This window comes from Salmo salar, chromosome 20 (genome assembly GCF_965601325.2).
Source record: "Salmo salar chromosome 20, fSalSal1, whole genome shotgun sequence".
In the NCBI taxonomy this organism is placed as follows: Eukaryota; Metazoa; Chordata; class Actinopteri; order Salmoniformes; family Salmonidae; genus Salmo; species Salmo salar.
Genome location: NC_138310.1, coordinates 58977438 through 58996922, shown reverse-complemented (window position 1 = coordinate 58996922; position 19485 = coordinate 58977438). Strand labels below are relative to the sequence as shown.

The 19485-nt window shown below is 39.6% G+C and overlaps 1 protein-coding gene across 1 annotated transcript; it reads left to right on the top strand.

The window, feature by feature from the left end:
- Window positions 1-8691: 8691 nt before the first annotated feature.
- LOC106580967 (olfactory receptor 11A1-like) lies at window positions 8692-9624 on the top strand. Its single transcript, XM_014162570.1, has one exon. The coding sequence runs from the start codon at window positions 8692-8694 to the stop codon at window positions 9622-9624; it is 933 nt and encodes a 310-aa protein (XP_014018045.1).
- Window positions 9625-19485: the final 9861 nt, after the last annotated feature.

Sequence of the window (19485 nt, the reverse complement as noted above, 5' to 3'; positions counted from 1 at the left end):
AGCCTATGGGAGCCGTAGGAAGTGTCACGTTACAGCAAAGCTCCTCAGTCTTCAATAAACAGAGACAAGAAGAACAAGATCTTGTCAGAGAGGGCACTTCCTGTAAGGAATCTTCTCAGGTTTTTGCCTGCCATATGAGTTCTGTTATACTCACAGACACCACCATTCAAACAGTTTTAGAAACTTTAGTGTATTTTCTATCCAAAGCCAATAATTAGATGCATATTCTAGTTACTGGGCAGGAGTAGTAACCAGATTAAATCGGGTACGTTTTTATCCGGCCGTGTCAATACTGCTCCCTACCCCCAACAGGTTAACAAGGCACAGCTGTTAATTGAAATGCATTGCAGGTGACTACCTCATGAAGCTGGTTGAGAGAATGCCAAGAGTGTGCAAAGCTATCATCAAGGGTGGCTACTATAATTAATCTAAAAAATGGTGGGTTACTACATGATTCCAAATGTGTTATTTAATAGTTTTAATGCCTTCACTATTATTCTATATATATTTATTTTTACATTGGTTATAATTTTTTGTACGCTTTATTCAGACAGTAAGAAAATCAGAGGGGGAGAAACAGTGACAAAGGTGGAAACAGGGATTGAACCCTGGTCTCTTGTGGGGAGATGTTACCACAACACGGCTCTGCACGACTAGCATCCTGGTGGCTGGTGTTAATAAGTGTAACAGTAGAGTAAAGACTGTAAACTGAGCCAGTGTGTCAATTGTATTTTTTATTTAAAATATGAATTTTATTGAACTACACCAGGGATGAATGACGTTTGCTCTATGTCCTGCTCAATGTCCGTTACAGCCACGGGTAACAATGTTTTTGGAGTGATGGATTGGTTGGCATATACACTTGGAGTCCAGTGCAATTAGGAAATAAAGTGTATGTGTACAGTGTCTTCAGAAAGTATTCATACCCCTTGACTTATTTCACATTTTGCTGTTACAGCCTTAATTCAAATTGATTAAATGTTTTGTTTTTGTTTTCTCACCCATTTACACACAATACCCCATAATGACAAAGTGAAAATGTGTTTTTAGAAATTTTAGCAAATTTATTGAAAATGAAACACATAAATATCTAATTTACATACAGTGGGGGAAAAAGTATTTCATCCCCTGCTGATTTTGTACGTTTGCCCACTTACAAAGAAATGATCAGTCTATAATTTTAATAGTAGGTCTATTTAAACATTGAGAGACAGAATAACAACAGAAAAACGCATGTCAAAAATGTTATAAAATGATTTGCATTTTAATGAGGGAAATTAGTATTTGACCCCTCTGAAAAACATGACTTAGTACTTGGTGGCAAAACCCTTGTTGGCAATCACAGAGGTCAGACGTTTCTTGTAGTTGGCCACCAGGTTTGCGCACATCTCAGGAGGGATTTTGTCCCACTCCTCTTTGCAGATCTTCTCCAAGTCAGTAAGGTTTCGAGGCTGACGTTTGGCAACTCGAACCTTCAGCTCCCTCCACAGATTTTCTATGGGATTAAGGTGTGGAGACTGGCTAGGCCACTCCAGGACCTTAATGTGCTTCTTCTTGAGCCACTCCTTTGTTGCCTTGGCCGTGTGTTTTGGGTCATTGTCATGCTGGAATACCCATCCACGACCCATTTTCAATGCCCTGACTGAGGGAAGCAGATTCTCACCCAAGATTTGACAGTACATGGCCCCGTCCATCGTCCCTTTGATGTGGTGAAGTTGTCCTGTCCCCTTAGCAGAAAAACACCCCCAAAGCATAATGTTTCCACCTCCATGTTTGACTGTGGAGATGGTGTTCTTGGGGTCATAGGCAGCATTCCTCCTCCTCCAAACACGGCGAGTTGAGTTGATGTCAAAGAGCTCCATTTTGATCTCATCTGACCACAACACTTTCACCAGTTGTCCTCTGAGTCATTCAGATGTTCATTGGTAAACTTCAGACGGGCATGTATATGTGCTTTCTTGAGCAGGGGGACCTTGCGGCACTGCAGGATTTCAGTCCTTCACGGCGTAGTGTGTTACCAATTGTTTTCTTGGTGACTATGGTCCCAGCTGCCTTGAGATCATTGACAAGATCCTCCTGTGTAGTTCTGGGCTGATTCCTCACCGTTCTCATGATCATTGCAACTCCACGAGGTGAGATCTTGCATGGAGCCCCAGGTCGAGGGATATTGACAGTTCTTTTGTGTTTCTTCCATTTGCGAATAATCGCACCAAATGTTGTCACCTTCTCACCAAGCTGCTTGGCGATGGTCTTGTAGCCCATTCCAGCCTTGTGTAGGTCTACAATCTTGTCCCTGACATCCTTGGAGAGCTCTTTGGTCTTGGCCATGGTGGAGAGTTTGGAATCTAATTGATTGCTTCTGTGGACAGGTGTCTTTTTTACAGGTAACAATTCTCTCACACTCCCTTTAAGAGTGTGCTCCTAATCTCAGCTCGTAACCTGTATAAAAGACACCTGGGAGCCAGAAATATTTCTGATTGCAAGGGGGTCAAATACTTATTTCCCTCATTAAAATGCAAATCAATTTATACCATTTCTGACATGTGTTTTTCTGAATTTTTTTGTTGTTATTCTGTCTCTCACTGTTCAAATAAACCTACCATTAAAATTATAGAATGATCCTTTCTTTGTCAGTGGGCAAACGTACAAAATCAGCATGGGATCAAATACTTTTTTTCCCCACTGTAAGTATTCACACCTCTGAGTCAATACATTTTAGAATTACTTTTGGCAGAGATTGCAGCTGTGAGACTTTCTGGGTATGTTGCTGTCGTGTCTTTGCTATTTCGGATTAAGTGATATGACATGCCATTCTATAAAATCATTTCTCTGTAATTAATATTTCCTGATTGAACTAATCATGTAAATGTAATCAACCACAAAGTCGGGGCACAACGAAAGAATGTTTATAGAGCTGTAATCTTCCGAATAAACTCTTAAAGACCTGGTAATCTTTTACATCAATAGCAGTCAATTCTTAATCGTCACCTTATTCAGTGTCATCTGAAGTCGTAGAATTCTTGGTTATCTTCACGAACCCTGGCTAACAAGTTGAATCAGCAATACAAAATGTGGTTTCATTATTTATTTACTAAATACATAAGTAATCACACAGAATTACATATGCACAGGATGGATCATACATTGATTACTAATTATGTCATACATGAAAACGTCCCTAGCGGACAGAACCGATATGACGGCTGGTTACAAAAAGAAAGGGGTTGGGTTTGAATGAAAGCGCGGGAAGACTGAGGAACAAAAGGATAAGGGTCTCTGATCCTGAATCTCATGCATTCTAAATTACCGCCCATTTGGAAAAGGAAAATGCAAGAAATATTTACTCTGAGCGGTGCTTCAATTGGTTGGTCGTATATGGAAGGCCATGTTGCCCAACAGTGTTGCCAACCCTTGTCCTTTGAAGAATATGTCTTGTGGTAGAACGAATACGTTGTAGTACCGTCGTCGAGTGGTAGAACATACTATGCCCGTCCTTTCCTATCCCACGTTTTCAGCTGCTGCTGCTAACTCAACGGCTTTGAGGTATCACTTCTTTAGTGAATAAGAGTTCAAAGTTCATACCAAGTTGCCATACTTTGAGCTCACGCTGAAGTTGGCTTAGTTCTGTAGTTTGAATTTAGCCCTTTTAACGTCTGGACTGGAGTCCTCACGTCCTCGGAACACAAATGTTACATTTTTGTAAAGGGCTTATATAGTGGTGGAGAGAAGTGAGTGTTTCATAGTTCACAACCAATGTCTGTTCACTTCGGTGGGGCCACTGAGTGAACAGAGTTTACCTCATGGAAACAATTCTCTCATTTAGAAGCTAAAATTACATTTCATCTTTTCACAAATAGTTTCATATTTAAACATTTAAATTGCACAACAATTACATGTGAATCTGACAACTAGAATGTGTAGACTTTCCAATATACCATTTATGTCATCCTATCATCAGTAATAATGTCTCAGATGACAACTGATCTGATATCATATTCTTTAAGTACCAACGCATATTTTCAACTGGTTGGATTACCGAAATATGGTTCTGGTCCCCACCCTTTTGATGTTTTCAAACTCTATGTTAACAAAGGCTTTCCAAGAGTCACATCTGTAGAGTAGAGAGAGAGGAAAGGGGGAAAGGTATTTATGGGGGTCATAAACCTCCCCCAACAGAGCAACGTCATGACATTGCTAAGAGCTTTGCACACTTGGATTGTACAATATTTGCACATTATTCTTTTCAAATTCTTCAAGCTCTGTCAAATTGGTTGTTGATCATTGCTTGACAACCATTTACAACCATGCTAGCAGGTGTACAAAGCTCTTAGAGACTTACCCTGAAACACTCACAGCTGCAACCCCTAAACATAAGCTAAACATGAGTGTGACCCTTTCTGTCATGATTGTTCGATTTTTGTGATGTGACTTCTGTGTTTTGTTACTTATAGATGCAATAATGAATGGGGGTGAGGATGGTAAAAATCATACATGTAAATCGTTTTTCTCATTTGTGAAATATTGTCATACCTTTTATTCAATTGCTGATCTACATTGGCTAACAGTCCCTCAAAGAACTTAATTAAAAATTGTCCTCCTCATTTACACAGCCCTGAATGGCATCGGACCCGCCTACCTGTCAGACCTACTCTCCCCTATGAACCTCTACGCACCCTAAATTCATGGCACGTCAAATTGCTCTATGCCCCCAGGATCTGGCTCCGCACAATGGAGGACCATTTATTTTGCATTCAGACTGAAGCTAGCAAGGAAGCCCCTCAACAGTACCCAGATACATGCCAGAGGTTGGGAACAAGACTAAGGGACGGACTACAATACCCAGATGAAGACTGGTCCTAGAATAACAAATATTCTCAATGGAGAATCTCCATTGATGGTGTATTTTAGTCCAGGTGTAGACTTAATCTGGGTCCAGGCAACCGTCCCTTTGTCAGAGGCTTTGATTTGTTTCACTGAACTATTTATTAATTGTACATGGTGCACAATACATAGCACCCAAACTCCTGCTTAACGATTAATGAGAGATCTGATAGCGTTGCCTGTCCATCTCATTGGTGATGTCACATACTGCTTCTACAATGTAGACTACGAGGCTAGAGGATCACCACAAACACATTGTTTTAACAGGATCATAGGCCGCTAACACAGCCTGTTCAATAACACAACGTTAAAACCTCTTCAGCGTCTCATCCCGTCACCGGGATCAAAATCCAGCGAAAAATCATATCGCCAATTAGCATAAAAAAAAAATCATAATTAAAAATAAAAAAAATGTATATATATATATTTTTTTTTATAGATACACCTCTCCTGAATCGACCCACGTCGTCCGATTTCAAAAAGGTTTTACAGGAAAAGCAAATCATTAGATTATATTAGATGAGTCCATCGTAAAAAGCAGCTTCATAGCCATTTTCCGACCAACCACTTGCATCACATATAATCAAAAAACAGCTAAATGCAGCACTAACCTTTTACAAACTTCATCAGATGGCACCCCTAGGACATCATGTTATACAATGCATGCATTCTTTTGTTCAATAAAGGTCATATTTATATATAAAAACAGCATTTTACATCTCTGTCTGAGGTTGACTACATAATTTCCCCTCAAAAGCGTCCCGGTAAACAATGCTACATTTCCCTAAATTACTATCCTATAACGATTTTTTTAATTTATATTGTCAATCTAACATTTATAGATGAATATCTCTTGAGAACACCTGTCATACCAGATTTTAAATTAACTTTACTGGGTAATCACACTTTGCGATAAAAGGAGATGCGATACTCAGAAAATTAGCTAATATACAGAGCTCGGCGCCATCTTGGAATCAATCGCATGTCACATCTCATCTTGTATAATATTGTCAATAATCGCCTACCTTTAGTTGTCTTCATCAGAAAGCATCCCAGGTCCACAACAGATGTATTTTCGGTCAAAAAGTCCATACTTCACGTTCCATTAGCCTGATGTTGGTAGCGCGTCCTATGGCTCTCTCCAAGCGCAGGGCTGAAGTTCCGAATAAAATGCAATGCTCCCGCATGTAGGTTCGTTCAAACATGTCAAACGTTGTAAACATAAATCTTCAGGGCCTGTAACACCAAGAGAGCCAATAAGATTCGAGGGGGATGATGTCATGGCCTTTAAAACCGTATCCAAAGGTGGGGGCAGACATGGCCGCCGGCGTCATAATGGTGATGGCCCATCCCCTGTGACCAATTTCAAACTCGTGTCATTCACTGAGTTTTGACTCTATAAGGCTCAAACCACTGTGAAAGGACTGGCGACATCTAGTGGAAGCAATAGGAAGTGCTCACTGAACCATTGTTAACGGTGTGATTAATAAGGAAAGATGAGAAGTCGAGTCCACAATTCAGAATTCCACTTCCTGTTTCAATCGGTCTCGGGGTTTTGACTGCCATTTGAGTTCTGTTATACTCACAGACACCATTCAAACAGTTTTAGAAACTTTAGAGTGTTTTCTATCCATATATAATAAGTATATGCATGCCCTAGCTTCTGAGTTTGATTAGTAGGCCGTTGAAAATGGGAACGATTTTTTTTCAAAATGCGCTGTGGCGCCCCCTATCCTACGGTATCCTCAAGAGGTTTTAAGGATGTGTATTCTTCTGATGTGCTGCACTATCCTAACAAACTACTCTCTTTATTTAAGAATGTACCTCTGACCATGTGTACTCTAACAGCTTTGCTTACGTCCCCCTCCTTGCTGTATTTCTACAGAAAGCCTTTGAACCCCCTGCACGGCCTGTGTTACAAAATGGTATCTGTTTCTCTATATGGTTTCCTTGACTCTGATATCTTTAATTTTCCCCAGGTATTGGTGATCATTTGCATATCACACCATGGCAGGCTTTTTTTTAAAGAATCAAGTATAAGAATCAAGTGAGCTTAGTTTTAGCAGTTCATCATACATCTTGGATTTAGCATACTTTACATGTAATCAATTTATTTTGCATTTTAACCTCTATGGGCTAGGTGGGACGCAAGCGTCCCACCCGTGGTGCACTCCATCAACAGCAGGTGCATTTCAAGAGCGGCAAATTTGAATCCAAATAAATGTCAAAATTCAAATTTTTCAAACATACAACTATTTTACACCCTTTGAAAGATAAACATCTCCTTAATCTAACCACGTTTTACGATTTCAAAAAGGTTTTACGGCGAAAGCATAAATTTAGAGTATGTTAGGACAGTACATTTACAAGAGTTGTGTGTAATGTTGTGCCAATTCAAAGACAGGCGTCACCAAAACCATAAATCAGCTAAAATGATGCACTAACCTTTTACAATCTCCAACAGATGACACTCCTAGGACATTGTGTTAGACAATGCATGCATTTTTAGTTCTATCAAGTTCATATTTATATCCAAAAACAGCGTTTTACTGTGGCGTTGATGTTCAGGAAATCGTTTCCCTTCAATAACCGGCAGTCAAGTCAGCACCACAAATTAAATAATTAAAATTAGAAAACATTGGTAAAATATTATATTGTCATTTAAAGAATTATAGATTTACATCTCTTGAACGCAATCAACTTGCCAGATTTAAAAATAACCTTACTGGGAAATCACACTTTGCAATAAACTGAGCACTGCGCCCAGAAAAATACGCGTTGCGATACAGACTAGCCGCCATGTTGGGGAAATCTAAAATCGAAAATACTATGTAAATAATCCATTACCTTTGATTCTCTTCATCAGATGTCACTTCCAGGTATCACAGGTCCATAACGAATGTAGTTTTGTTCAAAAAAGCTCATCATTTATGTCCAAAAATCTCTGTCTTGTTAGCACATGATCTAAGCCCGCCGGACTTCACTTCATGAACGAGGGGAAAAAATATATTTACGTTCGTTCAAACATGTCAAACGTTGTATAGCATAAATCATTAGGGCCTTTTTTAACCAGAACATGAATAATATTCAAGGTGGACGAATGCATTCTCTTTTATAACGTATTGGAACGAGGGTACCCAACATGAACTCGCGCGCCAGGTGTCTAATGGGCCATCATCGTTCCATGGCTCTTGTTCGGTCAGATCTCCCTCCAGAAGACTCAAAACACTTTGTAAAGGCTGGTGACATCTAGTGGAAGCAATAGGAAGTGCCAAAATATTCCTCAGCCCCTGTGTTTTTCAATGGCATAGGTTTAAAGGTAATACAACACATCAGGTATCCACTTCCTGTCAGAAAATGTCTCAGGGTTTTGCCTGCCAAATGAGTTCTGTTATACTCACAGACACCATTCAAACAGTTTTAGAAACTTTAGGGTGTTTTCTATCCATATATAATAAGTATATGCATATTCTAGTTACTGGGTAGGATTAGTAACCAGATTAAATCGGGTACATTTTTTTATCCAGCCGTGCAAATACTGCCCCCTAGCCCCAACAGGTTAATGTAATAAATAATATGAGTACAGGATACAAAGTATAATATTGTTTGATGTTATCAGGAGAATGAAAAGCCATCGATATTGGTAAGTATAGATGTGGGTAAATCTATCACTGTAATAAGAACAGGTCAAAGAATTATCTATTTAGGTTGTCTGTGATTTCATTGTTTTAACTTATATGTAAACTACATTACTATAGAGGATTGTCTACATTTCTTCTTCAAACATTGACAGCACATCTTCCCAGGACTATGGAGAACTCTACTTACTTCAAGGACTTTAGGCTTGCTGCATACGGGGATATCAGAGAATTTAAGTATTTCTACTTTGCTGCAGTAACTGTATTATATTTTGTCATAATTCTTGCCAATGCTTTTCTTATTGGAGTTATTTGCATTGAAAGAAGCCTTCATGAACCCATGTATCTGTTTCTATGCGCTTTGTTTGTTAATCAGTTGTATGGGAGCACTGGTTTGTTTCCTGCTCTCATGTTTTACTTACTCTCTGACACACATGATATTTCCCTTCTTTATTGTTATCTCCAGATTTATGTGTTGTACACATACGGTTTAACAGAATTTTGTAATTTAGCTGTTATGTCCTATGACCGGTACATTTCTATTTGTTATCCTCTGTGGTATAACAGTATTATGACACCTAAAATCATTTGTGGCTTAATTCTGCTGTCATGGTTGTATTCTTTTTTCATCAACGCCATCATTATCTCCCTGAGTTTGCGACTGCAATTTTGTAGTAACGTTCTGGACAGAGTGTATTGTGACAACTACTCAGTAGTCAAGCTTGCCTGTTCAAATACTATGCTGAATAACATATCGGGTCTTGTTGGCACTTTGGTTTCTTTATCTTGTACTATATTTCCTACCATATACTCATATGTAAGAATTCTACAAATATGTTTAACCTTCAAGTCTTCAAAAGAGAAGAAACAGAAAGCGTTTAACACTTGTACACCACATATAGCCTCTTTGCTGAACTTCTCCTTTGGATGTTTATTTGCGATTCTACAAGGCAGATATGATACTGCACATCTTCCACCTATACTTCGCACTTTTTTATTAGTTTATTTTCTAATATGTCCACCACTATTTAATCCTATTATGTATGGTGTTAGGATGGTTAAAATCAGGCAGGCTTGTAAAAAGGTACTAGGCCTTAAAACATAACAGGATTGTAATTTTTTGGTAATTTTGAATTATGTGTTTTGTTACCTATAGTTGCTGTAATTGACTGTAAAAATACATGGAATTTTGGCCTAATTTCGCTGTAGCCCAAAAATGTTTAAGAAATCACATCAAGTTAATTATGTATTGTCACTGAGAATGTGTTGGCATTTTAGGGATCTGATCTTTATAATTCACCAATTAAATATGGTGTTCTTGAAAGCTCTGTTCTAATCTGCTGGCAGACAATTTGATTGGCTTATAAGTTGCTACTTGCTTGTCATAAACTCAGAATACAGTGCCTATAGTGAATGTTTACACACCCTTGCACAGTTTTCTGAAATGAATAAAAAACTGAAAAACTAAGTATTGATTGCAAAGGTCTTCAAACCCCTTGTAAGTTCAGGAGCAAGAAAAAGTGACTTATTTCCTTTGTGGTCCCTATAGTCCATGGAACAAAAACATTACAACATTACATAGATATAGACACATTACATAGATACAGACATTAAATGTCTTTCTATTGTTCCATCATTAGCCAGCTTTTGACATTTTTAAATTAAGTTATGGTCGGTATGGCTTTGAGTTGCTGTGGTAGTTTGTTCCACTCAACAGCATCGGTACAAAAAAAATGGGTTCTAACCAGATAAACTCTTACATTTAAAACAGGCAATATCAGAGTCTCTAGCTCTGGTGTTATATTGGTGGACATCTCTAACAAAAGTGAAATATACAGTGCTCTTTCCTTATTTTGTAGTTCTGTGTGTTTTAATGCCAGCGTAAGTAATCCTCTATATGTCATCACATCTGACCGTATTATGTCTTGGTTCTATATCACCACAGCTACCAAGTTATAACTTGTAGTTTCACCATATGTTAGCTCTCCTTCCTAACTTATCCCTGTTAGCCTATGCTAGTTCCCTGGTAATGTAGCCTTGCTACTCGCCATAGATATTGTCTATTACCATGTAATTATATCAGTAATGGGTTACAATGTGTAGTTCCCGTTTCCTTATTGTTTAGGTGTATTTTGTGTAGGCTTCTATTGCCATCACTCTGACTGGTCTCTTTTCTCTCATGGTAAGCCATGGTTGAAATGTTATTTTGCAATATCCATTAAAGCCATGTACAGGTCCCTTGTCCATAGAATCTTGCTTATATTCCTTTGTTACCATGTATGGTTACACCCTGCATGTTATCAGCTCCTGTAAATTCATATTCTACAGTGTCTAATGTGACTGTAGGCCCTTCAGGCAGTTTACCATTTATGCCATTTACTTTCTATAGAGAAACATGGCACCCAGTAAATGTGACAACAGGTTGTTCTTCACTAGCTCTGCCCTTTCTGGTGTTGTCATGGTAGTCAGCCATTCAGAGTCATTACAGTGTAGCTTATTATTACCACCAATATAGGCATATTTTTTATACATGTTTAAGAGTATTATGTATATATCCCAGACTATTACTATGTATGCATATTGCTATACATATTGCTTATAATGTTTACCATTCTATTTGTGTACATATATTCCATATTATGCATATTCTTGTTTATGCATATTTGTGTTATTAGTGACTATTGTACATTCCTAATTGTATTGTATTTTCCTTTCTCTCTTGTAAAAGCCACACATCCTTCACTACTGTATATTCATTATTCTTCTGGCTACTATTAGAATTAAAGTGTTCCCAGTAAATCAACGGCTTCCATCGTCTTTCTGACCGAAGACACGGGGGCTAGGGTCATACTCCCAGGGCATAATGCACAGAGTATCCTACACACTGCAAAGATCTGGCCATCCTGCCTAACTGAGCAGCAGGAGAGAATGGAAACTGCTTAGGGATATCACTATGAGACTTAAGATTATTTTTAAACAGCCACAGAATGTATTGGCTGAGCTGAGAGAACTGAGAAAATATATCTACAAATTATTCTGTAGGTACTATTAGGAAAATGGAATACTTAAAGTACTTGTATTTCATTCTAATAACTGTGTTATATGTCTACATAATTTTTGCGAACACAGTGCTTATTGTGGTTATACTGTATGTATGGAGAGAAGCCTTCACTAACCCATGTATCTGTTTCTGTGCAGTTTGTTTGTGAATGACATGTATGGTAGCACTGCTTTATTTCCGGCTCTCATTTGGTTTCAGATGAATTCCAGGTATGTAGCTGCCTAGTTGTGCCTATTCAGCAGCCTGATGGTCTGGGGTAGAAGCTATTGGCCAGTCTGACAGTTTTTGACATGATGCTCCTATATTTCCCGCGTCTGAGTGATAGAAGCGGGAAGAACAGGCCGTGGCTCGGGTGGCTGAGGACCTTGATGATTTTCTTGGCCTTCCTGCGACACCTGGTGTTGTAGGTGTCCTGTAGTAGAGGTCGACCGATTAATCGTAATGGCCGATTAATTAGTGCCGATTTCACGTTTTCATAACAATCGGTAATAGGCATTTTTGGACGCCGATAATATTGCAATCCACGAGGAGACTGCGTGACAGGCTGACCACCTGTTACGCGAATGCAGGCAGCAAGGAGCCATGGTAAGTTGCTAGCTAGCATTAAACTTATATTATAAAAACAATCAATCTTAACATAATCACTTGTTAACTACACATGGTTGATGATATTACTAATTTAACTAGCTTGTCCTGCATTGCATATAATCAATGTGGTGCCTGAAATTGTGTCACTCTTGCGTTCAGTGTAAGCAGAGTCAGGGTATATGCAGCAGTTTGGGTCGCCTGGCTCGTTGAGAACTGTGTGAAGACCATTTCTTCCTAACAAAGACCGTAATTAATTTGCCAGAATTGTACATAATTATGACATAACATTGAAGGTTGTGCAATGTAAGTGCAATATTTAGACTTATGGTTGCCACCCGTTTAATAAAATACGGAACGGTTCCGTAATTCACTGAAAGAATAAACGTTTTGTTCTCGAAATGATAGTTTCCGGATTTGACCATATTAATGACCTAAGGCTCGTATTTCTGTGTGTTTATTATATTATAATTAAGTCAATGATTTGATATTTGATAGAGCAGTCTGACTGAGCAGTGGTAGGCAGCAGCAGCGTTCATTCAAGCCGCACTTTCCTCCGTTTGCCAGCAGCTTTTCGCAATGCTTGAAGCATAGCGCTGTTTATGACTTCAAGCCTATCAACTCCCAAGATTAGGCTGGCAATACTATAGTGCCTATAAGAACATCCAAATGTCAAAGTTCTATGAAATACAAATGGTATCGAGAGAAATAGTCCTATAATAACTACAACCTAAATCTTCTTAACTGGGAATATATGGTAGACTCATGTTAAAAGGAACCACCAGCTTTCATATGTTCTCATGTTCTAAGCGAGGAACTTAAACGTTAGCTTTTTTACATATTGCACTTTCTTCTCCAAAACTGTGTTTTTGCATTATTTAAACCAAATTGAACATGTTTCATTATTTATTTGAGACAAAATTGATTTTATTTATGTATTATATTAAGTTAAAATAAAAGTGTTCATTGTTCATTCAGTATTGTTGTAATTGTCATTTATTACAAATATATATATAAAAATCGTCCGATTAATCAGTATCAGCTTTTTTTGGTCCTCCAATAATCGGTATCGGTGTTGAAAAATCCTATTCGGTCGACCTCTATCCTGGAGGGCAGGCAGTGTGCACCCAATGGTGCATTCGGCTGAGCGTGCCACCCTCTGTAGAGGCTTGCGGTTAGCGACGGTGGAGTTGCCTTACCAGGCTGTGATGCAGCCCGACTGTATGCTATCGATGGTGCTCCTGTAGAACACTGCAGGCCATCGGGGACAGGCCTAATTTCTTCAGCCTCCTGAGGTTGAAGAGTCGCTGTTGTGCCTTCTTCACCACGGTGTCCATGTGGGCTGACCATTTTCAGCCTGGTTCCTCCTGAAGTCCACAATCAGCGCCTTTGTTTTGATGACGTTGAGGGAGAGTTTGTTTACCTGGCACCACGCTGTCAGAGTGCCTACCTCCTCTCTGTAGTCCATCTCATTGTTGTTGGTAATCAGGCCCACTGCTATCGTCTCGTCAGTGAACTTGATGATGGAGTTGAAACTGTCTAAGGCCACGCAGTCGTGGGTTTACAGAGAGTACAGGAAGGGACTGAGGACGCACCCTTGTGGGGCCCACGTTTTGAGGATCAATGTGGAGGAGGTAATATTGCATATCTTCACCACCTGAGGACGGCCCGTCAAGAAGTCCAGGACCCAGTTGCATAGGGAGGAGTTCAGTCCCAGGGCATTGTGGTGAGCTTAGAGGACACTATAGCATTGCAGGCCAAGCTGTAGTCAATGAACATCATCCTCACATATGCCTTCCTTTTGTCCAGGTGGGTGAGGGCAGTGAATTGGAGGTGAATTGGAGAGGGTCGAGTGTGTCTGAAGGGTAGGGAGGGGGTGGTCTTTGACTAGCTTTGAAGCACGTTATGATTACGGAAGTGAGAGCTACAGGTAGGTAGTCATTCAGTTCAGTTACTTTCCCTTTTTTGGGCACGGGGATGATAGTGGACATTTTGAAGCAGGTGGGGAAAACGGCCTGAACTAGATAGAGATTAGAAATATCAGAAAACAAAACAGCTAGCATGGTTTAACTTACATACATCCTCCGTGGAGACTAACCACGCAGCCCTCATTGTCCTTAGGGGCTCTTCTTGGCAGCTCAGAGTCATTATGCTCGAAGGTGAGGCAAAAGTGTTTAGCTCATCCGGTAGGGCGGCGTTGGTGTCCACGACGTGACTGACTTTCTTTTTGTATTTCGTGATCGTTAGAAGCCACTGCCACATGCACCTCGTGTCCGACAAACTGAATTACTCCTCCATTTTGTGCCTATACTTGTGTCTCACATCTTGATCAATTTGTGTAGGTTGTATTTGTACTGTTTAACCATACAATTGTCCCCGGTCACCTTGCCCTGTTTATAAGCAGCATCTCTCACCTTCAGTTTCCCGACATGGCTGTAATCAATCCACAGTTTTTGATTCGGGTAAGTTTTGAAAGACACTACATCATCTATGCATTTTTTTATGAATCCGGTGACTGAGTTGGCGTATAAATTGATATTATCCATATAGGCACCCCGGAACATATTCCAGTCCACGTGATCAAAACAGTCCAGGAACATGGATTCTAATTAGTCAGACCAGCATTGTACAGACCAGACCACCGGAACTTTCCTCTTGAGTCTTTGTTTGTAGGCAAAAAGGAGCATAAGGAAGTCGTGGTCAGATTTGACAAAAGGAGGATAGGTGAGGACCTCATACTCTTGCCGAAAAGGCGTGTAGCAGTGGTCAAGAGTGGAATTTCCGCAAGTTGGTCAGTCAATGTGTTGATAGTAATTCGAGAGAATGGAGCTCAAATTACTTTTGTTAAAGTCCCCCGCGATAATGAACGCTGCCTCCGGCTACACGGTCTCCAGTTTGTTCAGGGTCCAATGAAGAAATTTGAGTATATTTGGTGTTGGTTTGGGGCGGGATGTACACAGCTGTGGCGATAATGCCTAAAGGGTGACATTTGATGACCAAGTATTGCAAGTTGGGAGAGCATAAACTCGCAAGTTCCTTTACGTTTCCCCCATCGCACCACTTGGGGGAATTGGCCAAGAAGCATGGAATTGAGTTTTGGTCTGCCTGGTGACATCACAAGGAATTACATTAGTTAATAGATCTATAAGAAAGAGTTCCAAACCTCTCTGCTAATAACAACTGGTTTTCAGCTTGATCCTCCCCACTCAGACCACTCCCAGACAGTCCTATCAAAATTCTTTCTTGAGAAATGGTTATTTGCTAAGAAGCTATTTTTGTTTCTTTTTTACCATTTTAATTGAAAGCAATCACAGTTTTGTACACTCAGTGAATATATAACCATATCATTAAAAGGGAACACCAGCCGATAGGGAGTCTTAAAGGTCCAATGGAGCCTTTTTTGTTTCAATATCAAAGCATTGTTACCGAGAAATGCTTTGATATTGAAACAAAAAAGGCTCCATTGGACCTTTAAGACTCCCTATCGGCTGGTGTTCCCTTTTAATGATATGGTTATATATTCACTGAGTGTACAAAACATTAGGAACGCCTGCTCTTTCCATGACAGACTGAGCAGGTGAATCCAGGTGAAAGGTACAGTATGATCCCATATTGATGTCACCTGTTAAATCCACTTAAATCAGTTTAGATGAAAGGGAGGATAGGTTAAAGAAATATTTTAATGCTTGGAACAATTGAGACAAGGATTGTGTATGTGTGCCAATCAGAGGGTGAATGGCCAAGACAAAAGGTTTAAGTGCCTTTGAACGGGGTATGGTAGTAGGTGCCAGGCACATTAGTTTTGAGTGTGTCAAGAACTGCAGCGCTGCTAGGTTTTTCATGCTTAACTGTTTCCCCTGTGTATCAAGAATGGTCCACCACCCAATGGACATCCAACCAATATGACACAACAGTGGGAAGCATTGGAGTCAACATGGGCCAGCATACCTGTGGAACGCTTTCGACACCTTGTTGAGTCCATGCCTCGACGAATTTAGGCTGTTCTGAGGGCAAAAGAGGATGCAACTCAATATTAGGACGATGCTCCTAATATTGTGTACACTCAAAGAATATATTATATATATATATTTTTTAAAGTGTTTATCATTTATTTTATGCACTTTGAGATAATTATTGTATAATGAAAAGTGCTTTACGAATGTAATTTATTATTAGTAGTAGCAGTATTAGTATTATTACTGTGAGATTATATATTACAGGGTCACTGTGAGATGATATGTTTGACCCAAATAATCAAGTAAGGGTCATGATGAAGTAATTATTTATCACATTGGACAATGTATTCTATCCATCCTGTAAAAAGCTGCAAATAGCATGTTTTTTTTTGGGGGGGGGGGGTTCTTTGGGACCTTCTATCATCCCCTCTGGGATGGTGGGCCATGAAAATATACTGTTGGCCTAAGGAAGCCCACAGTGACACTAAAGGCCCTCACTTTTACCTGAGCAGGAAAAGCTCTGGGCCTAGGTTTTACACTATGGATACGATTTAGGGTCCAGAGCTATTTCGGTTTTCCCTGGTTAATTTAATCATATGGTCAGGAAAAACTTTGTAGCCTGGGTACCAGTCTGTTTGTGCCAACATTCCAATGATGTTACAAACAGATCTGGGGCCAGGCTACCAATGATGACCTCTCCTCAGACTGTTGTTTTGATTAGAGGAACCAGATTAAGACTGGTCCCTCGAATAAAACAATTATTGGTGAAGAATCTCCATTGAAACTGTGTTTAATTGCAGGAGTAGACTCTGGGTCTGGGAAACCATCCCTCTGTCAGAGGCTTTGGATTGGTTTCACTGAACTATTTATTTATGGTACATGGTGCACAATACACACAAACTCCTGTTAAAATGTTAATGATAGATCTGATAACGTTGCCTGTCCAGCTCATTGGTGATGTCACATACTTCTTCTACATTGTAGAGTGCAAGGCTAGAGGGTCCCCAAACATACATTGTTTTAACAGGATCATAGACCACTAACACAGCCTGTTCAATAACATAACATTTTAAGGATGTGTATTCTTATGATGTGCTGCATCACCAACAACGATGAGACAGCCTATAGGGAGGAGGTCAGAGACCTGGCCGTGTGGTGCCAGGACAACAACCTCTCCCTCAATGTGATTAAGACAAAAGCGATGATTGTGGACTACAGGAAAAGGAGGACCGAGCACGCCCCCATTCTCATCCACGGGGCTGCAGTGGAGCATGTTGAGAACTTCAAGTTCCTTGGTGTCCACATTACCAGCAAACTATCATGGTCCAAACACTAAGACAGTCGTGAAGAGGGCACAACAAAGCCTATTCCCCTCAGGAGACTGAAAAGATTTGGCATTGGTCCTCAGATGGTTCTACAGCTGCACCATCGAGAGCATCCTGACTGGTTGCATCACTGCCTGGTATGGCAATTGCTCGGCCTCTGACCGCAAGGCACTACAGAGTGTAGTGCGTACGGCCCAGTACATCACTGGGGCCAAGCTTCCCACCAATCCAGGACCTCTATACCAGGCGGTGTCAGAGGAAAGCCCTAAAATTTGTCAAAGACTCCAGCAACACTTGGCCTTTTCTGAACTTCCCCTTTGGCAGTTTATTTTTTATTCTACAATGCAGATATGATACTGCACATCTTCCAACTATACTTCTGACTATTTTATTTGTTTATTTTTAATATGTCCACTACTTTTCAATCCTATTATGTAAGGCATTAGGATGGTTAAAATCAGGCAGGCTTGTAAAAAGGTATTATGCTTTTAAACAAAACCTGATTGTTTTTATATGGGATTTTGCTATTATAAAAAAAATGCATCAAGTTTATCATGTATTGTTACTAAGAATGTTTTATTTCATATTCAGCATCTGATCATCATAATTTACCAATTAAATATGGCATCCCCCAAGGCTCTGTTCTAGGACCATTTTGCTTTGGTTCTGTTTTCGGTATAGGGGTGAAAAATGATATTCTGCTGGCAGACATTTGTATTGGTTAATACATAAATAGATTGAGTAAATATAATTAAATTAGTTGCTTGTTATGAACTCCATATAAATCAATTTCTATGGATTATTTCTATGGGTTACATGTTGATACTGAAACTACAATCCCATGTGAGCAAACACTATGATTCTGTATATTTAGAGGCTAAGTTATTCGAGCAAGTTATTCGAGCAGTCTCCCTCTGTCAAGCAAGAAGACATTTCGTAGACACAAGTTCGTTATATCTTTCACACTTCAGAAGTCTGATAATATACAGATATTACATTTTTAAGAGTAAGAGTTTGAAGGAGGATGTGAATATATTTTGTTAAAATTATGGTATTTAGTCTGAGCCTACACAGAATTAAATAAATTACTTCCTTTATGTGGATTGCACATTGATAAAAATCTTCTTTGACAAGCACTTTTCATTGCCTTTTCTTACTGTCAGATTGTAAGGACTTGTGTAAAGTCAGCTGAGGGAAGGATGAAGTCCAGACAGACATGTGTGCCATTGACAATGGTTATTTCCATCACAGTGACCCTGTTTGACATTTTCAATGGTGGAATAATGTAAATTTTATGCTAAATATGCGTAATGCGATTGCCGTACAATTCCTTATTCTACCACCTGTCTTAAACCTTGTCATATATGGACTTAACCTCAAACAGATTTGAAGGGCAGTTTTTAGAAAGTGTAATACACATAACATCTTTGTTATGAGGTTAGTTACATGATCATACCCAACAGTGAGACCTGATTTCAGAAGTCAACAAAAATAAAAGTAAAATCTGCCAAAATTGCCACACTTGATTCTTCACAAAGAGGGCATGCCTCAAGGAAGGCACAAGGCACAAATCTGTACGATCAATAGTGGAAGTCTTGAATTCTGTTGTGCTGTTGTCTGTTACCAGAATGTTACCCCACTATGTATGATGATGTCATACTACTTAGTGTAGCTTTATTCATATAGTATATACCCAAAATATAAAATGTACTGTAGATAGATACAAAAATAAAAGCCATGTTGCAAGGTTAAATGGTATTGATATACAGTACCAGTCAAAGGTTTGGTGTCACGACTTCCAACTAAGTCGTTTCCTCTCCTTGTTCGGGCGGTGTTCGGCGGTCGGCGTCACCGGTCTTCTAGCCATCATCGATCCACTTTTCATTTTCCATTGTCGTTTTCTTACACACCTGGTTTCCATTTCCATCATTAATTGTTGTGTATTTAACCCTCTGTTCCCCCCCATGTCCTTGTGTGGAATTGTTTGTTTGTAAGTGCTTGTACGCTATGTTACTGGTGCGCGTCGGGTTTTGTACCCC

Excerpts from the sequence above, each read along its gene's own strand:
- LOC106580967 (XM_014162570.1), top strand. The coding sequence starts at position 8,692 with ATGGAGAACTCTACTTACTTCAAGGACTTTAGGCTTGCTGCATACGGG.